This window comes from Sorex fumeus, unplaced genomic scaffold (assembly GCF_029834395.1).
Source record: "Sorex fumeus unplaced genomic scaffold, SorFum_2.1 ptg000044l, whole genome shotgun sequence".
NCBI classification, from domain to species: Eukaryota; Metazoa; Chordata; class Mammalia; order Eulipotyphla; family Soricidae; genus Sorex; species Sorex fumeus.
Genome location: NW_026606101.1, coordinates 44,301,439 through 44,324,154, shown reverse-complemented (window position 1 = coordinate 44,324,154; position 22,716 = coordinate 44,301,439). Strand labels below are relative to the sequence as shown.

Here is a 22,716-nt window from a genome sequence, read left to right as displayed (position 1 = left end):
TGGTGCTTGGGAACCCTGTGGTGCTGGGGAAGGAGGCCAGGGCAGGCACATCACCCCATGTAGCTGCCTGATGCTGTCTCTTAACTGTCTGTCCTTTAGTCATTGTGAGGTGCTTTTCAGTCTCCAGGGCAGCCAGTTCCAAAGCTTTGTGGACCATCTGGAGTGCCTTGGGCGTTGTTCCTCCAGTTCTGTTCTGCTCACTCTTTCCATGGTGCATCTTCCTGCATCCATTTCCTCTCAGCCTCTTGGTATCTGACTGTCGCGTGTGTCTTGTGCAGAGAGCAGATGCCAAGTCGTTTCCGCTCCCACATGCTGGCCTCTTAATGAGGTGTCTCACTGAGTCTCAGTCCATGTTGCATTCTTCACTGATAAGCTAGAATGTAGTTTGGTAGTTTGGTACACATTTTCTGTTCAAAATGTTTTTTTTTCTTCCTCTAATTCGTTTCTGCCATCTTTTGGGTTGTATATATTTTTCCACTTAAATTCAATGTCTTTTTCTTTACTGTGTTTTCTCTGTTATTTTTGTTTTGTTTTGTTTTTCTTTGGGGGCCACATCCATGGATGCTGAAGACCCACTTCTGGTTCTGCACTCAGGAAGTATTCCTGGCAAGGCTCAGGGTACTATGTGGGGTGCCAGGGATTGAACTCAGGTCGGCTGAACTACAAGTCAAATGCCCTATCTTAACTCTGGCCCCCTTTTACTGTTTTGTATTTTTTGGTTGCTTTTCTTTATTTTCGTAGTGTTCTCCTGGGAATTAAAATAAATAATGTATAACAACCCGTTGCATACTCATCCCATTTGGCATCGACCATACAAAGTGTCATAGACAACTACACACTTTCTTTCCCCTGTCCTTGTTTTCATAGAAACTGATTTCCGACTACATCCTATGCTGCTGTCTCTCAGATCAGAGGTACCAGAAAGCTCTGTCCTGTGCCACCAGCGAGCCAGTGGTCTGGGATGGGCCATGAGCAGCACTGTTTTCTTCCAGGCATGTCTCCAGGACTGGAGTTGGACTCTGCAGCCAGGGAACGTCTTTGGTTCTCACACAGCCTGAGCTCTGGAGTTCTTGCTCACCAGATTTGCCCCTTCACTCACTCTAACAGGGGACCTGCTTCTCCCCCAGCAACTGGCGCTTCCCAGGACACAATCTCAGTGTGAATCTCTGTATTTCGCCTTCTGGGACTGGTTTGGCTTCTTGCTTGTATTCACATATACACGAGAATGTTTTAAGCCACTTGGGAAAGCTTTAGACATAATTCTTTCAAATGCCTTTTTAAGCCTCTGGGTCTGACCCACTTTCTCTACTCATTTTTTGTCTCTCAGGTTGTCCTTCCCTTTCACTGCTCTTTCTGTAGCTGTTCAGATCTGCTGTGCGCCCCTAATGGCACTATTTTTGAGTCTGTTACTATATGTCTGAATGCCGGGATGTCTGCTTCTCTTCTCCAATGTGTATGATGTTTCATTTGGTTGATTTTGGTTTTGGGGTTACTCCCAGCAGTGCCGGTAGCACCCCGTGGGACCACACTCCCAGCCCCAACGTGCAATCATTACTGATACTCTTTATCTGGTGAAACATTTCCATGCTTTCGTTCTCGTATTTATTGTTTTATTGGTGAGGCAAGATATTTTTATTAAAACTTATTTAGAAAGATGCGAGGGGAAAGAGAAGAAATATGTGTTCTAGGGAGAATATGAACTTGAAAAACAAGCTTAATTCTTTTTTTTTCTTTTTGGGTTATACCTGGCGATGCACAGGGGTTACTCCTGGCTCTGCACTCAGGAGTTACTCCTGGCAGAGCTCAGGGGACCTTATGGGATGCTGGGAATCGAACCCGGGTCGGCCGCATGCAAGGCAAACGCCCTACCTGCTGGGCTATCTCTCCAGCCCCACAAGCTTAATTCTTTAGACATTTTTTCATTAGTTCTTGAAATGGTTGTGCTTCGTTTTGTTTTGGAGCCACACTCAGCGATGCTCAGGGATTACTCCTGGCTCAGCACTCAGGAATCACTCCTGGTAGTCCCCAGGGGACCAACTATATGGGGTGCCAGAGATTGAACCCAGGTCAACCGCATACAAGGCAAACATCCTCCCCTCTGTACTATCTCTCCAGCCCCTTGAAATGTATTTAAGACCAGCCCCACAGAGTTGTCATCAGCGACTCTCTGCCTGTCCTAGCCCCTGTTCCACGTTTCTTGAAGCTTTGCATGTTGCTAATTACTCCTTTGACAGATGGACATTGAAGTGATGGTGAAAATTCTGGAAGTCGTGTGCCCTGTAGCTTTCCTGATCTGCGTGTGTGCAGCGACCCAACAGAAATGGGTCCTACCAAAATGAAGTCCATCTTGACTTGACAGCAGGACGACTCTGCCAGACTCCAGGATCTGGAGCCATTTCTGACATGGTGCTGTGGCCTTTCTGCCCAAGGCACTGGCTAGGAGGAGGGTCCCTGATGGTGCTGGACTAGAAGTGGGTCTGCACTTGGATGGAACCAGCGTTAAGGGTGCATGGCATATGAAGACTGCTTGCCACCTGTAATGGGGCCTGGGCTGCCATCAGAGGGATGCGTCTGACAAGAGCCAGGGGTGCTGGGGTGTCTGGGGGACTCCACTGATTCTAAAGCCCTCCTGGACATGCAAGAAGCGGGGTATTGAATGGGGGAGGCTGAGGGGAAGGAGGACATAAGACAGCATGCGGGCTGAGGGTAGGAGAAGGGGGAGAGGAGGGGAGGTCAGCAGGGGAGGAGAGGAGGCTGAAGAGGGACAGAAGGGGAAGAGGAGGACAGAGAGGAGGGGAAGGAAGGACACCTGGTGGGAGGAAGCTGAGGGGGAGGAAGGGAAGAGAGGAAGCCAAAGGGGAGATAAGGGGAGGAGGCTAAGGCAGGAAGAGTTGAGAGGTTGTGGAGGGAGAGGAGATAGAGGAGAAGGTGAGGGAAGGAGGCTGAGGGGGGAGGGGCAGAGGGGGAGGTGAGGAAAGGAGACTCTGGGAGAGGAGGGGAGGGAAGGCGGGCTGAGGAGGCTGAGGAGGGCAGGCTGGGGGTGCATAGCCTTTGGAAAAACAGTGAGAGTGGAGTGCAGAAGCGGGGAAGAGGCTGTAGTCTGGGAGCTGCCCTGGGTGACGCTGTGTGGGGGCAGTTCTGCCTTTCCAGAACCAGCCCGGATAGAGGAAGGGGGCGGCAGTAGCAGGAGACCCTGGTTCCCCGCAAAGGTGTGGAAATTATGCTGTGACAGAGGTCACAGTGGCTCAGTCCTGGTGGCCTTTGGCAGGCCTAGACAATGGTTTTCTGAGACTTTTGTCATCATACTGGTAGGCGCAGTGCACAGGGAAGGTGCCCTGGCCTAGGTCCTGGCCCTCTCCACCCACTCAGGGAGGCAGGAACTTGCCACCCTGAGCCACCCGGAAGCCTTGCAACACTCTCTGGCCACAAGCGCCTCGGAAGTGGGCCAGCAAGGGAACAGGCTGTATGGCTGTTCCACGGAGGTCACTGGGGTGGGGTGCCACCCCCTGTCTTCTGCACAGCTTTGCACACACCAAGGACAGGGCCTGCTGCGGGAAACCACTTGTTTTTGGTTTGGGGGTCACACCCAGCAGTGTTCAGGAGTTACTCCTAGCTCTTTGCTCAGGGATTGTTTCTGGTGATGCTCGGGGGACCATATAGGGTACTGGGGATTGAACCAGGTCGGGTGTGTGAAAGGCAAACCGCCCCAAGCTGGACTGCTATTGCTCTGGCCCCATGTTTTCTCGGGACACCATGGTTCTGCTGGCGTGAGCTTTGTGCGGCTCCTCGAAGCACAAGGTCCCTGAGGCTCGGTGCTTCCGTGTGAGTGACGGCTCCCTGGAAATGCACTTTGGAAGCTGCCTAGCCCAGGGACACTCCTGAGGCTACACGCGCCTTGGACCATCAGCTTGCTCCCTGTTCTTGGGGATCACGCTTATCTTCTCTGACCTTTGCGACCCTGTGAAACACCAGCGGGCCCCGGTTCCACGCGCCGTTTCCAAAGCTCCTACGCTGGGGACGCGGCGCCCAGGTTTCTGGGGGTCCTTCCTGAAGCCCTTTCCCCGCGAGTGGGAGCTGAGGGCGCCGCAGCCAAGCTTCAGCCCGCCGGTGGGCAGCAGGGATCGGTGCGTCCGAACGGGGCGGAAAAGGGCGCCCCAAGCTGAGCCCGCAGGTCCCGCCCTGCCGAGGGTGTGGCTGCGCCGCCCGGGAAGGTGCCGCTCTGCTCGCGGCCGGGCGCTGGCACCTCCTCCGAGGCTGGGGACGGAGGAGACCGGGAGGGAGGCGCAGGGGGAGGGCGGAGGGAAGACAAAGAAAGGGGTGCGGCAGGCGGGACGGGCGTGACCTCAGCCGCGGGAGCGCCTCTGCCTCGGAGCCGGCCGGGCGCTGTCCCCGTCCGCTGTCGCCGCGCGTCCTGCCCGCCTTGCGTCGCCCGCGGTGAGTCGGGGGCCTCGTGCGCGAGGCCCCTTCCCCGGGCGGTGGGCGGCGTGGCCCCGGCTCTGTCCTCGACGCGCCCGGCTGGGGCGGGGCGCGCGGCGCGGGGAACCCGGCGGTGCCAGTGCTTTCCCTCCGCCCAGGCCATGGGGAGCGCGGGCCGGGCCCTCTGCGCCCTGCTGCTGGCCATGCTGGGGCCGGCGACCGGCCAGCCGCAGCCCGCGGAGTCGCCGTGCACGGCGCCGGCGCTGGCCAAGTACAGCCTCACCTTCACGGGCAAGTGGAGCCAGGCGGCCTTCCCCAAGCAGTACCCGCTGTTCCGGCCGCCCGCACAGTGGTCGTCGCTGCTGGGTGAGTGCCGGCGGGGCGCGGGCAGGTGCGGGCGCGAGTGGCCGCCACCTCACACGGCTGTCACCGCGGCCAGGGGCGGCGCACAGCAGCGACTACAGCCTGTGGCACAAGGGCCAGTATGTCACCAACGGGATGCGGGACTTCGCGGAGCGCGGCGAGGCCTGGGCGCTGATGCGGGAGATGGAGGCGGCGGGGGAGCAGCTGCAGAGCCTGCACGCGGTGTTCGCGGCGCCCGCCGTGCCCAGCGGCACCGGGCACACGGCCACCGAGCTCGAGGTGCACCCGCGGCACCCCCTGGTGAGCGCTGGGGCACGCGGGCCCCGAGGGGGCGGGCGAGGGGCACTTGGGCAGAGTGGGACGGCGAAGCGGGGTGCGGGGACCGCGAGGGCAGTCGGGTCCAAGCGGACTGAGGGCGTGGGGGGGCGCCCGCAGGGAGGGGCGGGACTGCGGGGCTGCGGTGGGGGGGCGGGGCGGACGAGACGGGGGCGGGGCTGTGGTGAGGTGGGCGGGCGAACAGAGGCGAAGGGCGGGGCTGTGGTGAGGTGGGCGGGGCGGACAGAGGCGGAAGGGAGGGGCTGTGGTGGGCGGGGCGGACAGAGGCGCGGGCGGGGCTGTGGTGAGTTGGGCGGGGCGGACAGATACGGGGGCGGGGCTGTGGCGAGTTGGGCGGGGCGGACAGATACGGGGGCGGGGCTGTGGCGAGATGGGCGGGGCCATTGCTAGGTGGGCGGCGAATAGTGGTGGTGGGCATGGCCAGTCCATGGGCGCGGCGCGTAGGAGGTCCCGGTCTGAGCTCCGGCGTGGGCCCCCAGGTGTCCTTCGTGGTCCGCATAGTGCCCAGCCCTGACTGGTTCGTGGGCGTGGACAGCCTGAACCTGTGCGACGGGGACGGCTGGAAGGAGCGCGTGTCCCTGGACCTGTATCCGCACGACGCGGGCACAGACAGCGGCTTCACCTTCTCAGCCCCCAACTTCGCCACCATCCCGCAGGAGCCGGTGACCGAGGTGAGAGGGCGCCCGGGGCGGGCGGCGGGCAGCGGGTGGCGGGCCGGGGCCGCGCCCAGCATCTTGCTGTCCGCAGATCACGTCCTCCTCACCCAGCCACCCGGCCAACTCCTTCTACTACCCGCGGCTCAAGGCCCTGCCACCCATGGCCAGGGTCACCCTGGAGCGCCTGCGCCACACCCGGGCCTTCGTCCCGCCCGCCCCGCACCTGAGGCCCGCGGGCAACGAGGTCCCCGACAGCCCCTCAGGTGAGCCAGGGCCAGGTTGGGTGAGGGCAGTCTGGGGAAGAGAGATGCCATGGGACAGCCCTGCCCTCACCTCATTGGCGGACGTGCCCGCCCAGGAGGGACACTGTGGCAAGGACCACACTAGTGCTGGCGTGCCTGCAGGGCCAGGGCCCTGAGGACCCTCCAGCCTTGACCACGAGGTCACCGCATCGACAATGTGGCTGCAGGGGTCTTGGGGTGCAGACCCCACTGCTGGCCCTCCTGAGCGCTTTTGAAGGTGGAGCCAGGTAGGGACCCTGTATCTTGGCCGGGACAGTCACTCATCCAACCCTTGACGGCCCCTGGGGAATGTGCCCTGGCTGGGAGAGTTGGGGTTGAGCAGACTCCGGGGGTCTGCCTGCCAGTGGGTGCATTGGGCACTGAGGGCACGCTGCGGGATGTGGGACTCAGTCTTCAGCTCCTTCTAAGGGGCCTGGAAGTTTCCCAGCCTTCTCCTCTCACGGCCTCTCCTCCCGTCTAGCTCCAGAAACGCCGCTGGACTGTGAGGTGTCCCTGTGGTCATCCTGGGGGCTGTGCCACGGCCCCTGTGGGAAGCTGGGCTCCAAGACTCGGACCCGCTACGTGCGTGTGCAGCCTGCCAACCAGGGCGCACCTTGCCCAGAGCTTCGAGAACAGTCAGAGTGCACCCCTGATAACTGTGTGTGACGTCTCGGCGCCACCCGTAGCTCGCCCTCCCTCAGCGCGGGCCGCAGGTGCCCGCCTACAGCCATGCTAAGCCTGTGCCCTTGTATTTATTACCTCGGGACATACCCACTCCACTCTCCCCCCCCCCCCCCGGGCCACCCCAACCTGGAGATCCAAGCCAGGTTTCCTGAAATACAGGACAATGTCCTGGAGCACAGGCCGGGGTGGGCAGTGGGTAGGACGCGCTTAGACCTACGGCACTCCTATGCTGGAGCAAGGTCGGGTTCGATGACCCAGCACCACCCAGGTCAATAAAATGAAACACGACAAAATAAAACCAGGTGCTGCCACATGGCCTCACCATCAGGCAGGGGGATCCCAGGGGGCAGTGCCCAGGCACCTGCAGCCCCACAGGCTCCTAGAGGGTGGTCTAGAAGCTGTCACCGAACAGGAGAGTTCCAGAAGGAGCATCTCCTGGCTCGAGGCAGAGGCGCTCTTGGGCCCTGGGGACAGCTGACAGGGAAGCAGCCAACTACAGAACACCCAGGAGTCAGCTGTGCCGTCAGAGGATCACATGTCTGTGCATGGTCGGTCCGCTCCTCCTCCCAGTCCTCCTCCTCTCCTCCTCCTCCCAGCCCTCCTCTCTCTCCTCTTCCCCAATCCTCCTCTCTCCTCTCCTACCTCCCCTCTCTCTTCCTACTCCCCAGCACTTCTCTCTCTCCCCTTGCTTCCAACCCTCCTCTCTCCTCCTCCCCAGCCCTCCTCTCTTACTCTTCCTCCCACCCTCTTCTTACTCCTCCCCACCCTCTTCTCTCCCCCACCTTCTTCCACTACCTTCACACTTCCCCTCCCTCCTTTCCCTCTCCCCCACTTCTCCTTTACTTCACCTCCCCTTTCTCCTCTCCCGTCTCCGCCATTTCTTCTGTCATTTCCTCCATCTAGGCTCAGCCTCCTCTATTTCCACCTTTCATCCCTTCACCTGCTCCTCATCAGCACTCAATTTCCTCTTCCTGTACAGATGCACGCCCCTAGGGATCACCTGAGTGCGGGCCTTGGGAAGCAGACAGTCCCCTGTGAATATTCTTTCAGCAAGGGCCATGCTCATTGAGTGCCATGGAAGGGGCAGGGCTGAATCCTGCTGAGCAACAGGCTGCCTTTGTGAACAGAGGGGACTTTTTGGGGATTTTGTCTGCATATGTTCTCTGGAGTGTGCAGCACAGTTCAGGGATTCTTCCTGATGTAGATATCCTCCGTGTGTATGTGTGTGTAAATGTTTGTGCATGTGTGAGTGTGTGATGGTGGGTATGCATGTGTGTAAGAAAGTGTGAGTATATTTAAGAGAGTGTGCATCAGGCCAGAATGATAGTACAGTAGAGAGAGTTTGCCTTGCTTGTGGCTGACCTAGGTTGACCTACGTTTGATCTTCGTCATTCCATACTGTCCCCTAAACACCACCAGGAATGATTGCCCTCTCCTGAGGGCAGAGTCAGGAGTAGCCCCTGAGCACCACCAGGTGTTGCCCTAAACTAAAAAAAATTTTAAAAAGAGTGTGTGCATGTGTGTAAGTGTACCCATGTGTGTGCATGCACTGCACATATGTGCATATAAGTGTGTGCATGTGTGACTGTATGTGTGCATGAGTGTGCGTGTGTGACTGTGTGTATATCTAAGCCAGCCTTGTATATACCTCACTGAGAACACAGGAAGGACCTTGGCATGCTCTGTGCCCAGCTGTGCCAGTGCCTCGTACTCTGCCTCCTCTAGCCTTGCCAGCGCAGATTCCCAGCATGTGCTTGCGCGCAAAGACCGCTGCTGTGCAGACTGGACAGGCTGTGAACACGGCACCCAGTGGAGACAGGGTATTTGTGAGGGCTGAGGAACTGTTCATGCGTGATGCCTTGGAATGAGAGTACAGAAGAGATGCAGTGTGTGTAGGGCCTCCATGTGCAGGGAGGCCACCAGTCAGGGTCCCGGGCACCCTCAGGACAGGGGCCAGACACACCACTCCCCTTCCCCTCCTGCATCTCCCTGGCCCCTCCTTCTCTCCTCCCTCCCCCACCTTCTTCCTCACACCCTGTCCCTCTCCCCCTTTTTCTGTGCCCACTGCCCTGTCTCCCTCTCCCTGTCACCTACATTTGTTGCTTCACGACACCCGGAAGTCCTCCCTGCCCTCCTGCTGGTTTCTGCCTTCAGCACGTGGGGCCCATCCCTTCCGTCCCACCTGTCCCTCTTCCCACAAGGTAGCCCTGGGCCACTCAGGAAGACTGAGCTACGTCATCTTTGTCCCTGCTGCCCCTGCCCAGGGACCCAGCTGCCACTTCCCACAGAAAGTAGTAGCAGACGGCAGTGACATTCAGTGTCCCTCTGTTAATCAGAGCGTGGCGGCAGCCCACAGCGGTGGCAGAAATGCAAGTCCGAATGTTTCTGCTCACAGTTTGGTTTTCTCTCACGAGCGCCTTTTACTTCCACATGGCAGAGCGGGAGGAGAAATGCATCATTGAGGACATCCCGAGCAACACACTGATCACAGGTAGGGTGTATCCAGGGACAGGGCAGGATGACCCCAGAGCACCCCTCCCCCTTTCTCTGGCATGCAAAGCCAGTGGGGACAGACAGAGGGTATTGCAGAGTGCACCCCAGAACCACCGCTGTTTCTCCATTCCCAGGCTTTCTGGGGTCCCAACTCACAGGCATTGAGGCTGAAAACTCCAGAGAGCAGTGGTTGGGAATTTGTGGGTTGTGGTGGGCCGTGGCCCCACTGCACTGTGGGAACAGTGCGGACCTTGGCTGCCCCCGGCTGCTTCCTCAGGGGTTCCCCACGCGGAGCTGACCTAGTCCCCAGGCAGGATCCTGCCCCGACTCCAACTCTCCTGCTGCCCCATGGGCCCTGAACTTCACACAGTGCAGCAGGACAGGGCTGGTGACACTCCAGGTGTCCTCTGCAGGAACCAAGCCCGAGCCCTCCTGCCTATCCTGGTGGCATTTGGTCAAGGACTGTTCTAGACTGTGCTGCAGCAGGAACTGTGGTGTGGGGATGCCGAGGGGGGCAGCGCTCAGGAAGGCGCAAGTTGAGGACCCGTCGGGGTGGGTGTGGACCCACAGATACGGCGGCAATACCCACACAGAACCCTCGTCTGAGCAGCTCAGGCCAGCCCCACCATGCGTGTCCCTGTGCACCACCTGGTGACTGGGAGAGACACAGGGACAGACAGCAGTGATGCCACCTGCCCACGGCCACCTGCTGGCAACCTCTAGCCTGCCCACCGGCAACAAGACTGCAGTGTTGGCCTGTACCTACCAGTTGCAGGTCCACTGCAAAGGCTGCCCGCTGGACTCGCTGCACTGTTCGAGGACAGGCCTGAGCTTGCCTGACCAGTCACCTCCCTCAGCTCCTGGACAATCCTGCCTAGGACGTGGGGCTCCAGACCTGCAGCCCACCAGGGCACACGTCCTCACTTTCTGCTCATGAGCCCATGTGGGAGGCCTCAGTGCCCAGCCGGGGAGCACAGGAGCCCACCTCGCTTTAGGACGTGCTATAAGGGCACATGGCCATGCAGCAGCCTTCAGCAAAGGCCGTTTTCAGGACAAACCCAGTCTAAGGGACAGGGGAAGAAAGGAGAAGACGAAGCACAGTGGGAGGGGTGGATGCTCAGGAGTCCCACGCAGGTTCAGGAGCAGCTCCGAGAATCGGCCACAGAGGTTCACTCTTCTTTTTTTCTTTTTGGGCACACCCAGCGATGCACAGGGGTTACTTCTGGTTCATGCACTCAAGGAATTACTTCCAGCGGTGCTCGGGAGACCATATGGTAGCTGGGAATCAAACCCGGGTTGGCTGCGTGCAAGGCAAACACCTTACCCACTGTGCTATTGCTCCAGCCCCTGGAGGGCCACTCAGCCTCAGTTTTCCTCTAACTCTGGTATTGCCCTTACATCAGCACACCACAGCAAGCATGCACCCCCAGAAAGAGCCCAGCAACACCCAGCACTCTGTTCTGATACTTCTCCTGGCTAACTCCTGCTGCGCATGGGCCCCAGGGGGCTTTGGGCCTGGGAAGGGCTGGGATTGTGTGGGGTCCCTTGTGTGCCCCACCTCATGGCTCCCTTCAGCAGCCACACCTTTCCCAGAACAAGTAGCAGGGCACTGACCACGGCAAAGGAAGCAGTTCAGAGAGCAAGCACTCCAGGACATGCTCACCTCCAGATGTGCTCACCCCCAGGGCGCTGTTCTCACCTCCACAACACCACCTGGATGTGCTTACCTCCAGAGTGTTGCCTTCACCTCAAAAACATGCTCATCTTCAGGACATGCTCACCTCCAGGACACTATTCTCACTCAGGACATCATTTTCACCTCCAGGACACTATTCTCACCTCCAAAACGCTATTCTCACCTCCAGGACACTATTCTCACCCCAGGACATTATTCTCACCTCCAGAACACTAGTCTCAGCTCCAAAATGCTATTCTCACCTCCAGGACACTATTCTCACCTCAGGACATTATTCTCACCTCCAGAACACTATTCTTACCTCCAAAATGCTATTCTCACCTCCAGGACACTATTCTCACTTCCAAAACACTATTCTCACCTCCAGGACATTTTTGCCTTCAGGATATGTTCACCCTTCCATGCCTTTCAGATCATCAAGACTGAAAATTGATAAACACACCACACACACCTTTCGGGCACTCTGTGGTATGCCCCTTTCTTCAGCTCTGAGGTGGTGTGGGTCTGGACAGGTTCTAGGGATGAGTTTAGTCAGTTACCAGCTGCATGGAGAATGGGTCAGGACTCTGGAGACAGCCAGAAGCCCAGGAACCTGGTGTCACAGGGAAAACTGAGCACTGGCCAGTCCTGGGGTCTCCTTACCTGAACCTCAACACCCCATTTGGGCTTTCAGAACTGGGGGATGGTGAGCCTGTGCTGTCCCTGCTGCACCCTCTCATGAGGCTGCCCCACAGTCTCATGCCAGCCTGCAGAAATACCCACACAGCCACACAACTGTGGAGCTTGGTAGAGACCCCTGAGGAAGGCCCGGGTCAGACAGCCCAGACTGCCGAGAGGGAAGGAGACTGGCACTCAGGGCAGCTGTGTGGGCCCCTGCTGGACCAAGGCAGCAGCAGAGGGAACCTCAGCATTCCAAGCTAACAAACCACCTTTGCTGCCGGCTCTCTCTTTCAAAGGTTCCAATGGTTTCCAGATGCACATAGTCGGGGAGGGGCCCAGGATTACAGTAGGGAGGATGCCAGGGGTCACAGCAGCCCCGGGGTCCCTGGTTCCCCGGTGGGCCTCCAGTCACAGAAGCGACCCCTCCCCTCCAGTCCCTGAAGCTGCAGAGCAGGGAGCCATGACTTGGAAGCAGGACAGGGTGAGTCTGAGTTTGGGAAGTGCAGGCTCCTCAGGGCGGTGACTGAGCTCCCATGTGAGCCCTGGAGATGCCACACTGGCCCCTCTGCAGACCCACTCAGGTTCCAGGTGACGCCGAAGTCCCCGGCGAGTGCTGGGCAGCCAGCTGTGATCCCTGCCGCAGTCCCCTTCCCCAGCCCCTGAGCCGTCTCCTGTGTGCTGCTGGCCGCCTGGCAGCAGCCAGCACTGACCAACTGTGTCGTCCCTGCCCTCGACCTAGCACAGAGCATCCTCCCCATCCCGGGTAAACCCCAGGGCCTGGCCCTGCTGGCTCCTCTTCCTGCGGCTGCAGAGCCCTGAGCACGCAGCTGTCTGAGTCCTGGGCTGAGCGACACCTTCAAATGGCCCCTGAAGGGTGCCAAGAGACTGTCTGGTGGGAGCTGTGAGGCCTTGGCTCCTGGCCAGGGCTCCGTCTCTTGTTTTGCTCCCAGCCTCTGTAAAATCCTATGAAAATGGCATCTACCTGCTTAGGGCTGCTATGAACACTCAGGTGATCTTGAATCGTGGTGCGTGGCACTGCATTCACACTGAATGATTGAGAACCACAGATACTTGGGGAGTGCTCTCAGAGCAGTGCTCAGGGACCTGGTGGGCCCCACGGTCTGGTACTTGAGCCCAGAGGTGCTGGGGGTTCCTGCAGGGCCAGGAGTGGACTTGGGGCCTGATCACAGCTATAGCTCCTTTGATTCTGTTTAGAACCCGTGAGTCCAGGCAACCCTCAGCTGCTGAGTTGACGCCTCTGCTCAGCCCAGGGCTCAGACAGCTCCTGAACCAGCAGTGTGCGTGGACGCCCTCTGCAGGCACCGCGAGGCAGACCCCCAGAAGCCTTCAAAAGTTCCTGGGAGTGGGACTGGAGCAATAGCACAGCGGGTAGGGCATTTGCCTTTGCACGTGGCCGCCCTGGGTTCGATTCCCAGCATCCCATATGGTTCCCCGAGTACTGCCAGGAGTGATTCCTGAGTGCAAAAGCCAGGAGGAACCCCTGACCTTGCTGGGTGTGACCCAAAAGGCAAAAAAAAAAAAGCTGGGGGTGTGGGTGCAGAAGGGTCTGCCTCATGGGCTGGGTGCTGGTGGGACACAGGTGGGAGCAACCACACCAGCGGGGCACAACTGCAGAGGCAGGGCGTTCTGAAGGCAGGGGGGGGCGGCGTCCTTGGCCTGACCCTGGCCCTGAAGTAGCCAATGGGACCAGACCATTGCTCAGCAGAGCTCTTGACTGTGAGGCTCTGTGGGGGTGGTCAGTCCCCCCTTTTTCTGAAGAGGGATCTGAGGTGGGGTGAAATGACAGATGGGGGAGGCCAAGAACTTCGTCCCTTCTGGGTTCCTGTCATGCCACACTTGCTCCTGACCAAGAGGGAGCTGCTTAGATGCACCAGCTCTGCAGTGTGTGTGAGCAGAAACAGTTCGCCCAGCACAGGCTGAGTGGGACTTTGCTGCGTTTCCTCATGATAAGCCTCTGCACATTCGAAACAGGCACCTTCAAGACTCAACAATGGGACATGGGCAGACAGGACTTTCTGGAATCTGCCCCTGGCCTGGGAATGTTTGTCACGGTCTCCACCTACAATGAAGAGGTAAGCTGCTCACCCAGGCTCTGGAGCAGGAAATGGGCCATCTCCCTGCACACCTCCCAACCACTCACCCACACTGGCCCCCTAGCCACCTCTGAGCCTTGCAGCAGCCATGCCCTGCCTTTCCTGGGAGTTCACATGTGTGGGCTCAGCAGGCAGCCTTCCAGACTGCCCGCTCTCTGAGTCCTGGCTCCTGTCCACGTGCTCCCATGGCTTAATCTGCACTCCTTTTTGTGTTTGTGTGTGTTTGTTGGTTTGGGGGGCCACACCTGGTGGTGTGCAAGGGCTCCTCCAAGCTCTGTACTCAGGAGATCACTTGTGGGGCTGGGGATTCACTGCAGGGCAGCACTTCGCTTCCTGCTCTCTCTCCAGCCTGACTCACATTCCTCGCTATCTCTGAGGGACACAGCCTGCAGGAAGGCCAAACCTTAGAATTTCGGCAGTCCTGAAGACAGTTGCCACAGATGCCCATGGGCACATTTTCCCATGGACAGTCCCTACTTTGTCTGGGCAGCAGCATGGCCACGGACCATAGGGTAAATGCAGGTCATCTTCACAACAGCAGACCGAGTCTCTTCACAAAACGACTCTGCTCTCGATGCAGCCCCCGCCCCCGAGCATTCCTATGGATAGGGGAGAGCTCCTGCCTCTCCCTGCCTGGCCGGCAGCAGGTGGGCTCACCACACAGGTCTCCTAAGTGTGCAGATTAGCGCAGTGTGGACAATCTGCATCTCAATTCCGCCTGCAGGGACATCTGTCTGGTGTTTGTCCACTGTGGGTCTATGTGCAGCTTCACCTGCCTTTTAGGCAACTTGTTCTGGGGTATATATTCTCTTTCCAGGTCCCTTGCCCACTCTGGCTAAGTCTTGTGTGACAGATGTGTTGACAGTGTGTCTGAGATGTGCCCAGCCTCATGCCTCTCGGTTCTGAGGCATAGAGCAGGCGTTTACCCTGTCCATTCCCAGAAGCCTGCTAGTGACTTCCCGTGGAGGGCAGGATCTGTTTCCATCCTTTTCTCTGCATGCAGGAGTCCCATGGCCCCAATGCCACACCAGTTCCTTCCTGAGTGGAAGAAGTTCCTGTGCACATACTCTCTGTTTACTGAGTCCCACCAATGGCTTCCAGAGCTGGTTCTTGCTTTTCTATCTGTGGTTCTGATCCTGGGGGTGCTTCTTTTGTAACCTCTTTAATCATCACTTAATCACTTAACTTCCCGTTAGTCGTCGATTTGCTCGAGCGGGCGCCAGTAACGTCTCCATTTGTCCCTGTCGCGTGCTAGTGTAGCCCAATGGCATCTGTTTGCTCCGGGAACATGAAGGGCCTCAAACCGATCGTTCATGATCTTGACGAAGAAGTCTGACCATCTGGTAGGTGGGCGGCCACGCGGTCTTTTGACATCCCGTGGAATCCAATCAGTAACAGCTCTAGTCCAACGGTCGTCTTTAAATCTCATTACGTGACCAGCCCATCTGATTTTCGACACCTTGGCAAATGAGACAGCGTCCCTGATCCTTGATCGTCGATGGATGTCAGAACTCCGGATTCTTTCTCTCATTTGAGTGAAACGTGATATTCCAAGCATAGCTCTTTCTATTCTTCTTTGTGAGACCTGAATAGCGTTCTCATCTTGTTTGCGTAGGGCCCAGGTCTCCGAGGCATATGTTAATGCAGGAAGAACAGTGGAATCAAAGAGATGTGCCCGGAGCCGGAGGTTCTTCGTCCTCTTAGCTATTTCTTTGACATTCTTGAAGGCGTTCCAAGCCGCTCTCTTCCTCCTGCGCAGCTCAGGTGCCAGGTCATTTGTCATGTTGACCTCTCGACCTAGGTACACATAGCTGTTGCATTCGGAGATGGTCGTTCCATTGAGAGCGAATGGGGCGTCAGGAACGAGGCTGTTTCTCATAAACATTGTCTTCGTAAGATTCAGCTGTAGTCCTACCTTTCCACACTCACGGTCAAAGTCGGCCAGCATTTGTGCCGCTTGGCTGATGTTTGGTACTATTGTGGCAACATGGGAAGATGCCATTGTTGACAACATTGACGAGGAATACGATCGACTGGTTCAGCACCTCCATGAATGTGCGAGGAACGCCAAGAGAGAGATAGCCACAAAAAATCGCCTATCTTCGAAAACTCTTGAGCTAATTCGCCAGCGTGGTTTGGCGCATGCCTCAGGCAACCGCAAGCTAACGTCCGAGCTTGCAAAGCAGTGCAGAGATGCGATCAAGGAAGACCTCAAAGAGAGAAGAGCAGAAGTACTGGTAGATGCGGCAGAAGCCGGGAAAAGTATTCGTAACGCCCGCCTGTCCTTCGCCAACTATAAGACCAAGATGACTGCCCTCCGACGTCCTGATGGATCCATCACATCCTCCAGAACGGCAATGGAGAAGATTATCCATGACTTCTACTCAAATCTCTTCGATAGCCATGTCCACTTGCCGACATACCAAATTCCACAGGATGGATATGTCATTCCCAACGTTCTCCCTTCCGAAATCCGACACGTCATTTCGTCGGTAAAGAAACAAACAGCATCCGGCCCAGACAAGGTCAGACCTGAACACCTGAAGAACCTGCCATCAGTACTCATCAATACACTGGCTCGGCTCTTCACTCGCTACCTGTCTGAATGCAAGGTTCCGTCCCAGTGGAAAACCAGCAGGACCGTACTACTGTTCAAGAAGGGAGACATCCATGACATTGGCAACCTCTTTATAAATTTATTTTATTTTTGGATCACACCCAGCATTGCTCAGGGTTACTCCTGGCTCTGCAGTCAGGAATTACTCCTAGTGGTTCTGTGGGACCATATGGGATGCTGGGGATTCAACCGGTGTTGGCTGCGTGCAAGGCAAGTGCCCTACCCACTGTACTATCTCTCCAACCGTTCTTCTGTAACCTCATGTCGGGGTGAATCCACTCATTAGATTTCAAACATGAAACCAGCTTTGATACCTGGATGAAATATTCCTGGGTTGAGATGTATAATTTTGTAGTTGTTTTTGGGCTACACTGGGCAGTGCTTAGGACTTTGTCCGGGCTCTGCATTCAGGTATTACTCTGAGTGGAGCTGAGAGTGGATCTCAGGGCGCTCAGGGTGATATGTGGTGCCGGGGATCAGACCTAGTCAGAGCCGTGAAAGGCAAATGACCAACATGCTGTACTATTGCTCCAGCCCAAGATACATAATTCTTTGACATCTTTTTATGCATTTTTTGGCTTTGATTGGTTAATAAGTTGTTGAGAACTTTTTGTGTCTGTGAATGAGTTAGGGAGTCTTCCTCTTGATCTCTGGAAGATATGGAAGTAACTGAGATTATAAGTACAGCTTCTCTCTGAAACCTTTGCTTGGGGTTCACCAGGGAGCTCATGCGGACCTGAAGCTATTATTGACTTTGTCTCTTAACAGCTACAGGTCAGCTCAGAAAGTTTCTTCTGTGTGTTTGAAATGTGTTTTCCAGGGGACTAGCCTACTACATGGAACCCTCTAAGTGTGGCGCACAGCTATTCACAGTGCTCCTCCATGCCCGACTGACTGATGTCCCTCTCTTGGGTCTGAGACAAAATGATGCCAGGACTGAGAGATAATACAGTGGGTAAGGCACTTGGTTGCACGTGACTTACCCAGGTTCAATTTCAGGCATCACATATTCAAGTCAATTAAATTAAAACTCAGTAATTAAAAAATCAATAAAAATAAAAGCCAGAGGTTGGAGGATAGTACAGCAAATAAAGTGCTTATCTTGTATGTGGCCAACCCGGGTTTGACATCGGTATCCCATATGGTCCCCCAAATCCCAGGAGAAATGAGCCCTGAGCACAGAACCAGGAATAATAGCCCCTTCACATCGCCAAATGTGGCCCAAAAGCAAAAGAAACAAAAAAATAAAAGTCACTCCCTTGAAAAGATAATAAAATAAAACCTCTAGCTGGGATCATTTTTTGTCTGTTTCATTTTTTGTTTCTGGGCCACACCTGGCAGTACTCAGGGTTACTCCTGTTCTGCACTCAGGAATCATTCCTGGTAGTGCTCAGGGTACTTAGGATCAAACCCAGGTTGGTCATGTGCAAGACAAGTGTCCTACTCACTGTATTATTGCTCTGACCCCTTTTTCTTCCTAAGGTGGAAACAGGTGATTTTTTCCCCTCTTCTCTAATGCTCTAAAAGTCTGTCAGGTACTTCTTTTTTAAAATGTTTTGTTTTCACCATTTTTTTTTTGCTCTTTGGATCACACCCAGCGATGCACAGGGGTTACTTCTGGTTCGTGCACTCAGAAATTACTCCTGGCTGTGTTTGGGGGACCATATGGGATGCTGGGAATCGAACCCGGGTGAGCCGCATGTAAGGCAAATGCAATGCCCTACCCGCTGTGCTATATCACTCCAGCCCCGTTTTCACCATTTTTACTTTCATTTAGTTAAGAATGTTTTTTGGTTTTGGAATTAAATCTACATAAAATAGGGCCAGAGTGAGAGTCTTCCTTCTCCTTTAGGGTACTGTCATGGGATGCAGAGTCCAGTCCTCCTGCTCTGGGTTCTTGTGGACTGCAAGTCAGAGTACACACTGATTCCCCTAGGTCCTCTGTTCCAGCTCTTTTATTAACTAGTGTCTATTTTTGCCCTGGGTCACACTAGGCAATGTTCAGGGGTTACTTCTGGCTTTGCACTCAGGAATCACTCTTGATGGTGCTCAGGAGACCATATGGGGTGCTGAGGATCAAACCAGGGTTAGGAGCGTGCAAGGCAAGCTCCCTCCTTGCGATACTACCTCTCCAGCCTCCACTAGCACTAAACAGCTCATTTAGGCACAGCTCCACCAGCTGCAGCAGTCACAAAAACAAATTACGGACAGCAACCTGATTGCTGTGCCCCTTCTTCCCTTCTCCTCACTCTTCGCTCTGCAGCAGCTCTCTCTCCAGCACTCAGCTTTCCTCCTCTCCTTTCTGCCCCACAGCCCGCACTGTTCTTTCTCATGCAGGAATTCTGCATGACTCCTCTGTCTCTCAAAACACCTCTTAGTGCTCAGGTCATCCTCCTGGCTCTGTGCTCAGGGATCGCTCCTGGTGGGGCTCAGGGGATCATATGGGGTTCTGGGGTTTGAACGCAGAGCAGCTGCGTGCAAGGTAAACACCCCGCCTGCAGTACTATCGCTCTGGCCCCAGTATCTCTTCTTTAGCTGTTAAAATGAATGGTGACGGGAGTCCACTTTCAGGCGCTGCAATTCACAGAACATGAGAGCCAGGGTGCTTTGGCCCCTCCGGTGTATGGGTGGTGAGACAGCCTCGTGCTCTGAAGCAAGGTGCTCCTCTTTGACTTTCCCAGCAGTTTACCACCCCTCTGCCCCCAGATAGGCATTAAGCTTCCTCTAAATGCAAGTGTGTTCTAACCCAGGGGAGACTTACACATGTAACTTTGCTTGTGCATCTCTTTTGATATATCTTTCCACTATTCATGTATGTGGTCAAACATTTTTCTCTTGGGACTGTTAGATGAAAAACAATTCACCAACAATGGTTGCACAGTCCAACAGTGTGGAGGGTGTTCCTCATAACACACTCAGCTTCTTTTAACCATCACTAATATGTTCACCAGCAAGGGTTATTATATGTTTTGGATTTCCTTGATTCCTTGGAAGGGGGAATATTTTTCATAGATACTGGCTGTCTTTTTTTCCTTTTGAATTTTACTAAATTATGAGGGAGCTATTTATCTTTTAAAATGGCATGTAGAGGAGCCTGAGTAATAGTACCGCAGGTAGGGCACTTGTCTTGCACACGGCCGACCTGAGTTTAATCCCAGCATCCCACAGGGTCCTCTGAGCACTGCCAGTAGTAATTCCTGAGTGCAGAGCCAGGAGTAACTCCTGAGCATCGCTGGTTGTGGCCCCCAAACCAAACCAAAATGGCAAATAGAGAACAAGAAGTTTAACTATGGCAATCCTTGGCTCTAGGTGTTACTGTCCAAGTTATACAGCTCACAAGGAACTTTCCACTTCACTTCCCATTCGCCTGGGGAGCACATCATTTGCTTAGAATCCAACTCCACAAGACTTGTGTCGTTTGGAGGGAGTAAGTTGGTGAGTATGTGCTGCCCATTGGGAGACACAACAGTGGCATCAACATTAGCGCAGAGACCAGAGGGCCCGAGCACTTGGTGGGGTTCACAGGCAGCCTGAGCGCAGGCTGAAGAACAGAAAGCTCAAGCGCAAGGGAAGTCCTGTGATCACTCGGGCTCGAAAGCAGCAGAAGCTGAGGGGCTTAATGATGGAGTTCCAATCAATAACACTGACAGCAGAATGAGATCATCCTAGTTTCTAAGTGGACTTGTGCTTAGAAACTACAGACACTACAGACACAGCTACATAGTTCCAAGTAAGAAAGTTTTCCTGAGAATAGCATGGGACTGCATGACGTCTTAGATGTGCCAAACACAGTAACTACAAGTCTCACAATGGAGACGTTACTGGGCCCGCTGGAGCAAATGGAGCAAGTCGATGAACAATGGGAGGACAGTGCTACAGTGCTACAGTATGGGACCAGAGGCATTTGCCAAAGAGTTAAGTGTAGCCTCTAAAAGAGCGAGCAGGTGACCAGCAGGGGGAGCGCTGGGCTTAACATGGAACCCAGTGTGGACCCAGTGTGGCAGTGAGACCAGGGGCAGATGAAGGGAAAGGAGGGGAGAGGGAGGAGTGGGCAAGGAGGCGGGGAGGAGGCCCAAATGATAGCACAGTGGGCAGGGCATCTGCCGTGCGTGAGGCCAATGCAGGTTCTCTCCTGGCACCCCAAATGGTCCCCCAAGCCCTCCAGAAGTAATCCCTAACATAGCGCCAGGAGGAAGCCCTCAGCACTGCTGGGTTTGACTCCCAAACCAAAACAAACAGAAAAAAAAGGGAGGGGAGAAGGTAGGGGAGAGTAAGAAAGGGAGGAGATGAGGTAAGGGTAAGAAGGGAGGGGGAGGGGAGCATGAGAAGGGAGGAGAGGGCAAGGAGGGAAGTGGGGAGGGCAGGGAGGGAGGGGGAGGTGCTATTTGCATGCTGTCTTACAGCGGGTCCACTTAGAGGTCCGCGTTGGGGAGCATGACCTGGATGCAGCCATCGCTCAAGCAAAGGACAAGGTCAACGAAGTCAGCTTCAAGCTGGAACACCTGATTGAGGAGATGGAGCAGATAGTCAGAGAGCAGAACTATCAGCGGGTAGGTCCCCACACTCCCCGGTGGTCTATGTTGGGGGATGGACTGAGCCGCTGAGGGAGCGCACAGGCCACTGCTCGTAGGCAGGGCTGGCGTGTCCCTGAGTGGGCTTGTTCCTGAGCTGGCCTGTCACCTTTGCTGGTGCTCCTCCCCGAAGAGGCTTCAGCCAGGTGAGTTAGGCACCACGCCAATGTCTAGTCACTCTTATCAGGCAATGTGCTTGTGGCAGTGACAACTAAAACACACCAGGATCAAGGCACTGGTCTCTGACCTCAAAAGCACGCATTTCCAAGGGGCCACTGTGCCATGGCTTTGGCTGGCTACCCCTTCAGAAAACCCAAACTGCCGTCCTGTGGTCCCTCTCCTTCGCAGCACACACGCACTTGCTGCAGCCCTGAGCTGGGGGCTGAGCTCTGTGGCCCACTCAGCCTTGTCTTTGGCACAGGACCGTGAGGAAAGATTCCGGATGACCAGTGAAGACACAAACAGCAACGTCCTATGGTGGGCTTTTGCGCAAATGCTGATCTTTATCACAGTTGGAATTTTTCAAATGAAGCACCTGAAAGATTTTTTTATAGCTAAGAAGCTTGTTTAAGGTATTAATAAAGACAAATAACTACCTGCTACATTTGAGTGTCTCAAAACACATTTGTAATTAGGTATCTTCATGGTTGTTAAATTAATCCAATGGCCTTAAAGCACCGGTAAAATGTTCCTGTGACAATGCAGCTTCTGAACTGCATGGACTAGATATTACAATTAATATTTCAGCGCTGGGCTGTATCAGCAGAATCCAATAGATAAAAGGTTAGTTATATATGAAAAACTGAGGTTTCCTGACTACCACACTGACAGCTTTCTTGTGATCAGATGACTCAGTGCTAGAGGACAGGTTTTGGATATTCGAGGCCCTGGGTTGGGTCCCTAGGACCAGAGAGGTAAAAAGGTGAAGGTCTTAATGTTTGGAAAGAGTTCATGTTACCAATGACACTGTGGGTTATGACACTGCTCTGGACATAGCTAACCCTTAGATATCACCATTCAGGGTGTGATTAGCTTAGAAGGCTCTTCACAAGGGCCACTCCTGGCACCCAAAGGTACGTTTCTGATGGGTCAGGGCTCACCTCACCGAATGCATGGAAGCTACCAGGGCAACTTGGCAGAGCTGGGCTGGGAGGCTGGACTGGGAGGCTAGCACTATGGCCAGAGTGAGCACTTGACTGCACACATGCTAGGCACTCCACCTCATGAGCTATCTTCCAGCCTATGTAGCAACTGATTAACAGAGGCATGTGCGCTCCTTTCTAATATGTTCTATTGCAGACCAGGTGTGTTCTGCTCTCAAAACCATCTCAGCTGGACCAGAGCACAGTGCTCTGGGGCCAAGGCCATGCTCGCTGTCCCTATCAGCCCACTCAGCCTTCCTGTCTCCGGGGGCGGATGGCAGCTGGTCTCCCCACAAGCTTTTCCAGGCAGCTTTTCTGACTGGGTGCCCACCTGGTCAGCCCCTATTCTCGTTGGTGTCAGCACAGCGTGGGCGCTACAGGACCTGGCCTCCCTGGGTAGCCTGCACCCACCACACACCAATGCGCAGTGGCCGTGCCAGGCAGCACGGTTCCCAGGAGCCTAGAGGTCTTCTCCTGTGCTCCTGGTCTTCCTGAACACCGCCTCCCTGTTCTGGCCCACCTGAGGCTCTCGTACATGTCCCCTCCTCCCTGTCACTGGCTTTCCTGTATGTGCACTCCTTCCTCCAGGCCACTCCGTGCTGAGATCATGGCCCTTGGTTCCCTACCTCCAAGTGCCCCACATCCCCCACATCTGCAGAAAGGGTCACTGGTGCGTTCTCTCCGGAC

General features: G+C 55.3%; 2 protein-coding genes across 2 annotated transcripts; both read left to right on the top strand.

The window, feature by feature from the left end:
• The first annotated feature begins 4,564 nt into the window (after window positions 1-4,564).
• Window positions 4,565-6,727, top strand: SPON2 (spondin 2). The gene is made up of 5 exons (XM_056121888.1): window positions 4,565-4,782; window positions 4,856-5,079; window positions 5,595-5,786; window positions 5,863-6,034; window positions 6,534-6,727. The coding sequence occupies exons 1-5, from the start codon at window positions 4,578-4,580 to the stop codon at window positions 6,716-6,718; spliced, it is 978 nt and encodes a 325-aa protein (XP_055977863.1). The 5' UTR covers window positions 4,565-4,577; the 3' UTR covers window positions 6,719-6,727.
• A 2,376-nt stretch (window positions 6,728-9,103) lies between these two features.
• LOC130030773 (transmembrane emp24 domain-containing protein 11) lies at window positions 9,104-21,458 on the top strand. Its single transcript, XM_056122120.1, has 5 exons — window positions 9,104-9,227; window positions 13,578-13,678; window positions 19,626-19,751; window positions 20,720-20,866; window positions 21,309-21,458. The coding sequence occupies exons 1-5, from the start codon at window positions 9,104-9,106 to the stop codon at window positions 21,456-21,458; spliced, it is 648 nt and encodes a 215-aa protein (XP_055978095.1).
• Window positions 21,459-22,716: the final 1,258 nt, after the last annotated feature.